Source organism: Centropristis striata, chromosome 9, assembly GCF_030273125.1.
Source record: "Centropristis striata isolate RG_2023a ecotype Rhode Island chromosome 9, C.striata_1.0, whole genome shotgun sequence".
NCBI lineage: Eukaryota > Metazoa > Chordata > Actinopteri > Perciformes > Serranidae > Centropristis > Centropristis striata.
This window is the reverse complement of record NC_081525.1, coordinates 40,443,995-40,455,288: the sequence shown is the minus strand read 5'-3', so window position 1 is coordinate 40,455,288 and position 11,294 is coordinate 40,443,995. Positions and strand designations below refer to the sequence as shown.

Below are 11,294 nucleotides of genomic sequence, written 5' to 3'. Positions count from 1 at the left end.
TTCTTGTTCCCTGAAAAAGGCCTACTTGTATAATTCTGAAATGTACATTATTTTCCAGTTTTGGTTAAGCTTACCTTTTTTTATTTACCTCTGGCAGTTCACCACTTACCTTTGGACCCTTTCAAGCTGTTCATTTGACTTGAACTGCTTGAATTTCAATAAAAAACTGGAAAAATTGGGGTGTTCTAAAACTTTTGACCGGTAGTATATCTGATCATGTGAAAGCTGTGAAACTGAACATTATTTTGAGATGAAGCTCAGCTCTGTATGTCAAGTTTCTACAGTCATATATCTGTAAAAACTTTATCTTTTGCTCACTTATGTTTCATAACTTGTTGCAGAAACTTTGGGGTTGATACCATTTATATTAGAGAGTTGGAGCTAAATGTAAACATTCCTTTCTCACTCAAGAATTGATTAAAAAAATGGTCATAGATCCACCAACATACCACATAAAAACACCAAGAAGAAGAAAGAGGAACACCATAGCAAAAAAAACCATGCTGTGATTTGACATTTAAAAAAAAAAAAATCTTTTTGCAATTGGATAGCGACCACTTTTTTTTCTGAAAGTACTGAGAAACCTACTTATTGTCAATATAGAATAAACCACACACCTCTTCATGCTCCAGGTCTCTAGTTTGTGGCTGTAAAGTTTTCTCAGAGGTCACAACAAGTCATTTTATACATTAAAGACATTAAAACAGCTGGTATAATGAATAACATAATCACACATGAACACATGAATTGGGCTCACTGAATCCACAACAATTCAAAGACTGTTTAGAGAGAGTTTAGTGGAAATATTCAAATAAAATAGGTGAAAATAACAATTGTACAACAAGCAGAAAGTTGTGTGTTTTCTGCTCCAAACTGCATGATGTTGATATAAAGTGGGCATGTCTTAACCTCTCTTTAAAGTGTTATTTGTCCCCTTCCTGATATTATATCATGATATGGTTGCTTCCCTTGTTCTCATAGTTTCCTATGGTATTGTCACTGTAGAGCAGGGGTGTCAAACTCAAATACACAGTGGGCCAAAATGTAAAACTTGGACAAAGTCGCGGGCCAACATTGATATTTATTGAAAAAATGGACCTAAACAAGTTCAAACGAAATGGAACAAGCAAAGCTTGATATAACTTAATATTGCAAACATGCAAAATCGAATATCAAATAAAACAAACAAACACATCAACGGCATTCATTTCTTAGATAACATTTAAATAAAAATCGTATGTCCCTTTATTTTATATGCGGCTTTCTTTAAATTTAAATTTAACAGTAATCTTTTTCCACAGGCTAAAAATAAATGTAAGAATAAAATAACAATAATAAACCAAATGACTAATAATAATATCCTTCAATGAATGTGCAGCCATTCAAGCCTTGGACTAGCAAGAAAAAGTGCATAAAGAACTTTAATTGTTGCTCAGTTTGCTCCACACTGATCTACTGTGTTCAAGCCACAACACCAGCAGAGCATTCTGGGATTTGTAGTATTATATTTTGGTATTTCCTCGCAGGCCAAATATAATTATACTGCGGGCCAAATTTGGCCCACGGGCCAGAGTTTGACACCTCTGCTGTAGAGCCTGTTAAAGAGCCCAGTATCTGCAGGACCGCCAGCCTTCCCTGGTGTCTCTGAGGGTTAATAACACATTACTATTAATAACTCTGATTTAACCTATACGTAGTTAAAAAGAGCTTTAACATTTGCTATTGAGAACTTCTCATGTTGTCTGAAGATCCAGCAGACAAAGGAAAGTCTCTCCTCACAGAGCAGCAGCATGAAGAGAATGGCTGACTGACATTTTATCTGTGAACATCTTAATAACAAGGAAGGAAGAAAGGAACTCGTCTGTGAATAACAGAAGAAGAACTGAAAGAGATTTAAAGAGAAAAGATCCACTGGAGGTTTCACACTTCCTTTGTCTTCATCTATTTTCTGATCCGTCACTCATAAAACAGATAAAATATGTTGATTTAAGCAGCTCTGTTCTCACATCACAGTTAAAGTCTGAGTGTTATATTAGCTTTAGTCTGCTGCCATCTGAAGAACATTAGTGATAATACTCCTGTCACACACACACACACACACACACACACACACACACACACACACACACACACACACACACACACACACAACCACTGGCAGTTTCTGATCTCTGATCCCTGACATAGAACATGAAGCTGTGCTGTTCTAAATCATGGGAATATATGGAAATGTGTTGTAAGTAATGTGAGGTGTACTATTGTTTATTGTTTGTTGTTTATTAAATGGATCCCCATCAGCTGTTGCCGTGGCGACTGCTAGTCTTCCTGGGTCCCTATAAAGACATAGAACATGACATACAAACAACATAAACAAAAACAGCACATACAAGAAAAACAATAACAAACTCAATTCATACATACATGCAATACTGTTAAAAATTCTACATTCATATTTACCCGACAAATGTTATACTGCAAAAATCATTAATTCAGATGTCAATAGTGTCAGTATCAGCTGTATACACTTATAATTTATCATTTCATTAGAGAACATTTAAAAGGAAGAATCATCCGGCTACAGATCTAGCAGAGAAAAATAAATAAAATAAGAAAACTAAATAAATCGCAACATATTAGTAATCATTCATTTGGTGGGCGGCATCAAGTGTCTTAAGTAATTTTTTGAATGACATTTTGTTTTGCGTGCTGGAGATGTGAGGAGGCAAAGAGTTCCATGATATTATTGATCGATAGATAACTGTGTTTGAGTATGTTTGTTCTTGGTGTTGGAGGTATTAAATGACCTGACTGAGTATTAATGAAGTGAGCTGTTCTGTGTGTAATATAATATAGGAGCCTCTGGTATTAACAGCATGCTGCTTATCAAGGGGAATGTTTAGCTACAAGCAGATTTAGGACTTTAGTTTGTGTATTTTGGCTGAAATCAGCAGGTCTTGTTATGGGTCAGAGCTGTCTGTGTTCAAAGATGAAACTCTGCTTCATCTGTTTTCCATCTTTTCCCTTCAGGCCGCTGGGATTTAAACTGGAGATACGACTGAAAGTTTAAGTGACATTTCCGGGGGTTCCTGCTATCTTTTATCTCAAGCGGGCTCTTTTTTTAGACCGAGAGGGCCCCAAAGAGACGGCAGAATGGAAATCTATCCAGGCTGCAGCCTCTCAATGCAACACAACTCTGGCATGTAGAGCTGTAATCACTAATGTTTGATGGGCTGAGGAGCTGAAGGAGGAGGAGGCAGAGGTAAAGTGGTTGCTGGTTGCCAGTTTACTGAGTAAAGGGGAGCTGACAGCAGCTAGCTCCCCCTGTACTAGCTAACAACGCTATAATCCAGCGTGGCCATATTTAGGCAGGCTCAGGCTGTGTAAACAGAGAGACTGCTGAGGGAGGGAGGGCTCATACACTCGTCTGTGTCCATCAACAGGACCGGCTCATAGCGCTGTTGTCAAAGGTGATCAGGATCCTCAGGCTGGGAAGTTAAAGTGGATCTGAACTATTTGGAGGCTTCCACACTTCTGTTCTGTATCTGATGATGTAGAGCAACATCACAGACAGACTGGAGAGTTATTTAGTGGATTCTTTTGAAGAATGTTGCTGCTGTGAGATGGATGACTTGGACTTCCAGTCAGGACAGAGAGAGCTGGACCAGAGATCAGCGTAGAGACTAAACCCTCCATGGCAGCATGAGTGAGGCCGTGCTGCAGAGCTGTGGGGACGCTGGTTCCTGCAGCAGCAGTCAGCCAGCCAGGCTGAAACCAGCCTCAGGGTCCGGATCGCCCTGCGGATCCCCCCGACACTCTCCAAGAAACTCCCCCCGACACTCTCCTAGAAACTCCCCCCGACACTCTCCTCTGCTGCTCCGCAAGCTGCTGATGAACCGAGGCGTCGGCCTGCAGAGACGCTTCACCCTGGCTCACACTCCCAGGTAGAAATGATCAGAATAATAATAATAATAATAAGATAACATATAATACAGGGGCAGTATTTACATACTAGTGTCTCCAGAAGGTGTAAGTTAAAGATAAATTAATCTTGAAGGTTGTGATCATGAGGTTCTTGCAGGAATCCGTGGAATAGCCACGGATTCGCTCAAATTTCCGTGAAACAGACCGTATTTCGCTACAATGCAAGTTAATGATGTCATATCCCGTGGCTATTCCAACATACAAAGTGATTATGTACATTCACTGAGTGAAGATTTAGAAAATAAAACATATATTTCTCGCTAGAAATGTGATCAAAATCCATTTTTATGCAGAAACTAAGTCAAAATATAGATTTTTCACTAAAAATGAGAGAACTGTCCGCCATGTTTTTATCCACGGGATATGACTGTCATTAACTTGCATCGTAGAGAAATCCGTGTCAGTTTCACGGAAATTTGAGTGATTCCGTGGCTATTCCACGGATTTTGAGTTAAGCGAAATCCGTGGCTATTTCACGGATTCCTGTGAGACCAGGTTGGGTTCTTGTCAGTCTGTTGACAGTGTGAATCAGTTGTTTGAGGGCTGAATGTCTCAGTTAGTTGTGCAGCATGTTCAGATTTTCAACTGGTCACAGTTAAACCAGCGGGGATGTTGAGCTGATATATTCAGGATATCTTCAGCTTGGAAGCGTGTTCAAGCTACGAGGTTGCTAAGTTTCATGTTGGTGCTTGCTGAATCGTGCCAACAACATGTCAAGCGAGGCTGCTACAGCTTTACAGACCTCTGTTACCTTTGATGGAAATCAACAGGCTGCAGTTAGCTAGTTGTGCTAACGTACCTGTATATTTACCTGTATAAAGGCACTTGGTATACGCTAGTTAACAGAGACCTGCTGCAGGTCAGTTATTGTGTTGACGATGGCAGGATGAGGACTAAAACAATCAGTAGTAGGATCAAAATATGAACTGATTCATGCCTGATATATATACATATATAGATATTTTATATATATATAAAATATCTATATAGCCTGAGCTGTAACATAGCAGCCCGTTCTGAGCTACTGGCTGCAGAACTCTCGCTCAATACTGGAATACTCCCAAAAAACTGTTGTCCCCATTAGTCACTTTGACGCAAAAACAATAAAAAAGATCTGGTTTAGGTTGAAAACTTACTGTGTTCCAAACAACAAACTTTGTTTCAGCTCTGTCTGCCTCTCTGTCTCTCACTTGTTCTTTGAAGACAATTATATAATAACTCAACTAGCAAAATAAAATGAACCCAATAACCCCCCCCCCTCCCAGATCCAACCTACAACAAACAGCTGGCAACAACAACTGATAGGGAACTTCTGATATGTTTATCGCCCAAACCCAGTCTCAGGATCACAAAAGCTGTTTTTTCACGTCATCAACATGTGTCATGGGATGGCTTCAGCAAAAAAAAAGCTCATTGTCTGATGAGAAGGTAACTGTGGGAACTATCAGCCTGACGTCGGGACCGCTGGCGTCTCAATGAGCTGGTTGTTCTCAGAGAGAGAGCGTCTTGTTCTGAGCCTCAGGTGTCTCGCTGGCCTTCAGCAGACAATGAGGACGAAAGCTGCTTCTTTTCTTTTTAAACTTTGTTTATTACGTTTTTTCACAATAAAACACGGACATACAGGAACACTCAGAACACCCCAGAAAGCGAAAACAAATATATAGATAGATAAACAACAATAATAATAATGATCAATAGATGACTCAATCTAAGACAATATAAGTTAAGTATGTTGTAAAAGAGGACATCTATAAACATAAAAAAGGAGAGAATTTTACAGGAGAACAAAACAGAAAAACCAAGCAAAAAACATGAGAGAAGAACAGTAATACTGAAGAGTATTTAAGCAGTTTGTCATCTCAGCACAATGAGATCTGTGGTTGTCCGAATTAACTTGAGTCATGCAGCTCTGATTTCTCTTCCACATATTTCAGAAAAGGTTGCCAAATCTTATTGAATTTGCCAGCTGAACCTCTAAGTGTGTGTTTTATTTTTTCCAATTTCATATAATATAAAGTACTTCTGATCCAGAGTGTGTGGCATCTTTCCATTCCAGAAGGATTAGTCGACGGGCGAGCGAGGTACAGAACGACAGGAAGTCACACTGGGAATTATTTAAACTGTAAACAGCAGACGGAGCTGTGATGGGGCAGGGGGCTGTAGGAACCTGCAGGACCTCAGAGAGGGTCTTAAATAGCAAAGTCCAGTAGGTGGTCAGTGTGGAGCAGCTCCAGAACGTGTGTGAGGAAGACTTCTTTATATTATTATTATTATTTATATTATTAACAGCAGCTGGACTGCTGGTGTCCTACATGAGGTCTGAGCTGAGCAGAGACTCTACACTGTAAAAAATATTTGTTGAAATTACAGTAAAACACTGTCAAATTGCATCACAAATAGGGCGTAAAATAAAAAATTGCATATCACCGTAACAGACACTTTAAATTACCGTAAATCAAGGAATAGTACAAAATTTTAGAAAACACAGTTTTACTGTAAAAATGTAAAACAATTCATGTAAAATTAATTGAGACATACCATAATGTCACAAGGACACAGTTACCCTAAAAACAACAGGAATATTCAGTCTAAATTACAGTTTTTGATCGTATTTACATTTTTTTTTTTATGGTAAAATTCTGGCAACCACAGCTGCCGGTATTTTACCGTAAATTAAACAAAACATTTTTTACAGTGTGGACCCCTCACCACAGTAACACAGGATCAGACTTAATGCTGCCGTTTGTTCCTCATGACTCACAACAAGCAGCATGTGTCTCTTTTACGTCACAACAGATCTCATTTCTGTAATGTTTAAAGATAAAAGATATCTGCAGAACTCTCTGATCAGATTAGTAATGATCAGAACAGAACCAAAGCTCTCGTATAGATATGGATATATCTATATAAAGGGCTATATATCTATATAATAGAGATGGCTTTGTGTAGTAACTGTCCTGCTAGAATAAACAGACTGGAGGGTAGTGACGTAAGAAATAGATTCTCCATGTAAACAACCATGACCTGCTCATTTACCCAAACTACTGCATTAAGAAAGCTGCTGGAGGAACATTCCTCATCAAGTCACGTCTTCATACGCACACTAAAAACTACTGTTAGAGTCATAAAGTGTCCAACATTAGACTGATGTTTGTTAGCAGCTGTTACATGTGGTTAGTTGTAGAAAATGACTGAATGAACGTTAACATACACTACTGGTCAAAAGTTTTAGAACACTCCAACTTTTCCAGAATTTAATTGAAAATGATGCAGTTTAATGTCTCAGTGTACTCTGAAATTAATGCACATTTGCAACATTTAAAATTCTTTATTGAGCATGATAGTGTTTTGAAAGTAAAAAAAAGATTCAAAATCACATTTTATGTTGGACTAAAGGACTAAAAAAAGACACAAAATGACAAAAAAAAGACACAAAATGACATAAAAAGACACAAAATGACTTAAAAAAGACACAAAATGACCAAAAAAAGACACAAAATGACAAAGAAAGACACCAAAAGACACAAAATGACCAAAAAAATACACAAAATGACAAAGAAAGACACCAAAAGACACAAAATGACCAAAAAAAGACACAAAATGACATAAAAAGACACTAAATGACTTAAAAAAGACACAAAATGACCAAAAAAAGACACAAAATGACAAAGAAAGACACCAAAAGACACAAAATGACCAAAAAAATACACAAAATGACAAAGAAAGACACCAAAAGACACAAAATGACCAAAAAAGACACAAAATGACTTAAAAAAGACACAAAATGACCAAAAAAATACACAAAATGACAAAGAAAGACACCAAAAGACACAAAATGACCAAAAAAGACACAAAATGACTTAAAAAAGACACAAAATGACCAAAAAAGACACAAAATGACTTACAAAGACATGAAAAGAATTCAAAAATGGACAAAATAGCCCAAGACTCCATAGAGTTAAGTTGTTAACCCATTTCTTGTTCCCTGAAAAAGGCCTACTTGTATAATTCTGAAATGTACATTATTTTCCAGTTTTGGTTAAGCTTACCTTTTTTTATTTACCTCTGGCAGTTCACCACTTACCTTTGGACCCTTTCAAGCTGTTCATTTGACTTGAACTGCTTGAATTTCAATAAAAAACTGGAAAAATTGGGGTGTTCTAAAACTTTTGACCGGTAGTGTAATTTCAGTCCCTTTTCAAAGAATGTTGAGGACTTTAAGAGGACTATGATGCTGAGAAAATAATGACATTTCCCACAACAACCTCAGCATCTCTTGTTCTCAGTCATCTGATATTATTAACATGCTGTTATGAGGCTGAGGAGATTTATTTCATGTGGCTGAGAGCTGTTTACAGCAGAAGTGTTGGTTTTTGTCTCTTTATTGTCATTTTCACATGAATACAAATGAGATGAGAGCCAAAGGAAACAAAGAGGTCTCAATAGACCTTTTAAAACCCAGAGGAATATTAATATAATAAATGAAGTAATGTGGCATTTGAGAGTTATTTTGGTGACCAACAGACAGCAGGAACACCTGAGCTTCCATTCATTACTCCTCATTAATCCTTTTAATGCTGCAGCCTCCTCAACCAACACTTTTATTATTAAACTCTGATGAGAAAAGCTTCTCACCAATCTAACTCACAGCCAGTTGTCAGATAAAAGTGATTCAAGTTAACCATATATCACTAGGTGTGTCAAAGAGTAAAAAAAAAGCAATTATTTTGTAACTGGAAATCTGGCAGGTGGAGTGTAATAAAGAAGAGTGACAAGCAGAAAGAATGTAAAACTTTATAAAGCTTTAAATAACACCACAGGGTGAGCAGAACAGTTCCTATATATCCTTCACTGTTATTATTATAATATAAGAGTTTCTTTTTTCAAAAGAGCAAACATAAGTTGTGGTGCTAAAGAGCAAAGTTTAACTTAATTACATAAAAATAAACATTTTTCATTAAAAAAACCTTCAAAATTAGACTTTACTTCATACAGCATTAAAGTGATGATTTTGTACTTCAGATTACAGAGAAGAGGAAATAAAAAGTAATTAAGAGAGATAAAAGGTTGTTTCTTTATAAAACTTTGGTAGATCAAGGCATTATTTAAAAAACTACAAGTTTACTACAAGTATCTGATGGGTGTTTTGAGGTAAACCTATTGTTAAATGTCCAAAAATGCATATAAATCCTCATAACTGGGACAATACTTTGTGTCAGAATGAGAACACAGCAACCAAAGCTGTTCTGCTGCAGCCTCAGTGTGTTTGGAGAGAGCTGAAAGGAATAAAAAAGTTTGCTGTTTACTGTGATGTCACACGTCAGACACTAAAAATAATAAAAATAAAGACTAAAGACCCTCAGCAGTCACGTTAACATAAGAAACTCATATTATCTATCATGATTTAACTGACACCAACGGGTCTTTAAATGAAACGGCTGTTACACCAGGCTCTGTATTTATACCCGTGTTGCTTCAGTTCATTATTATTAAATATTATTATTAATATACGTGCTTCACAAAAAAGCAGCAACCACATTGCATCAAGTGACACCACTTTTAGAAGATAAAGAAGTGGTGTGAAAGTTGACGTAGTGCTGAGGGAAGTGGTTGTGGTGACTTTGACTGTTAAATAAAATAAATATATATAAATAAATCTCCATCTAAACTAAATGTTTGAAACTTTACTTCTAGCATTGTGAAGCCCAGTCTGTGACCTCACTGCTGGCCGTGGCCAATCAGCTGCTGGAGGCAATAAGGAATAAAAATGATCACATTAAAGAAGTTCTCCTCACAATTAAACAACAGATCTGTTGTTTTGATGAGTCACTTCCACCTTTGGTTCATCTGGAGCTGTGTGCAGTTTATCAGAATAAATCTATATTATGGCTTGTATTACTGCCCGTCATACTCTATTTATTATTTATTCTGCAGCTTATATTTATTTCAAGAACATCGTTTTAACAGCTCTGTATTGGTGCGATCTGACTGCTGTCTCCTGTAGTGTGTGTGTGTGTGTGTGTTCTTGTACTTCCTACATAGTGAGGACCAGAACACGTTTTTAACCAACAGAGTGAGGACATTTTTGCAAAGTGAGGACATTTTGGCCGGTCCTCACTTCTTTAAAGGCTTTTTTTTTTTTTTTTTTTTTTTTTTTTTAGATTTCAGACTTAGTTTTAAGGGTTAAAGGTTACATGATAATGATAATTAACTGAAACTGATTTGTGTGGTTACAAAACTAACTAAAATTATAGTGAAAATTTCCTTAATTTTCATCTTTGTCAACTTTTTTCATACATAATGAAGATGGATCAGACAAAGGAAATAAAGGCAAAATTTACTGTGACCTCTTTTAATCTCCCACCCAACAAATACCCCATTACAAAACACTACAACTAATACTAAAACTAATAAAAACTAAAGCATTTAAAATAAATAAATACTAAACTAAAACTAGGTAAATCACTCTAAAAAGCCATTAAAACTAACTGAATTTGAAAACAAAAATTCACAATGAAATTAAAACTAACTAACTAAAAAACTTGCAAGGGAATTCAAAAAACTGTTCAAATGAGGGTCCTCACAAAGATAGAAGTACAAGAGTGTGTGTGTGTGTGTGTGTGTGTATGTGTGTGTGTGATCTCACTTCTGAGTCAGTACTTTATTGGTCCCATATTTTCATATTTTAGCGTCTTCTGATTGAATAATGTGTGAAAAGTTAATGAGTGTAGAGAAGTTGTGAAATGTCTCATGGACTACCTTTCTCACTAATATTGAGGTGTTCCTCCCTGATTTATCTTTTTGATCTAAGGTTTAAAGGAGCATCCCTCTTTGGATCAACCAGAATCTTTATTTGTGTACAGGCAGTTTTATATCAGGATTGGTTATCGTGCCAATATTTATTCTTCAGTAACGAATTAATAATGTCGGCCAAAGAAATAACTGGCAGCACCGTGTTTTGATAATGATAATAATTAATCATTTCAGACATTCTGCAAGACAAAATAGTTTTAAAAAGTGGCATTTGAATTAAAGGATATGTTGATTTTTTTCATTGTAAACTCAATATTTTGGGGTTTTGGAGTATTGGCAGAACAAAATAAGACATTTAAAGATGTGGACGCTGAGAAGCCCAGTTAGCATTTTGAACCAGTTTCTTGTAGCCTGGCTAACACCAGACAAATCTCAAATGAGATTAATCTGGAAACCAGCCGTTCTTTTCTCCGTAGAGGAGGTGTGGTTTACGATCCTCCGGAGCCGTTTATTGGACGCTTAGAATGTCTATCAAAGCGTCTGTAGGTAGCTCTTAGCCA

At 36.8% G+C, this 11,294-nt stretch overlaps 1 protein-coding gene across 2 annotated transcripts in view; it reads left to right on the top strand.

Annotated features, from left to right (window-relative positions):
* The first annotated feature begins 3,504 nt into the window (after positions 1–3,504).
* The window catches only part of pde4cb (phosphodiesterase 4C, cAMP-specific b), a 57,305-nt gene continuing 49,515 nt past the window's right edge, over positions 3,505–11,294 (top strand). For both annotated transcript variants that reach the window (XM_059340873.1, XM_059340877.1), the window contains exon 1: positions 3,505–3,941. In XM_059340873.1, the coding sequence (XP_059196856.1) occupies positions 3,700–3,941 (242 nt within the window). In that variant the 5' untranslated portion in view covers positions 3,505–3,699. The remainder of the gene's footprint in view (positions 3,942–11,294) is intronic.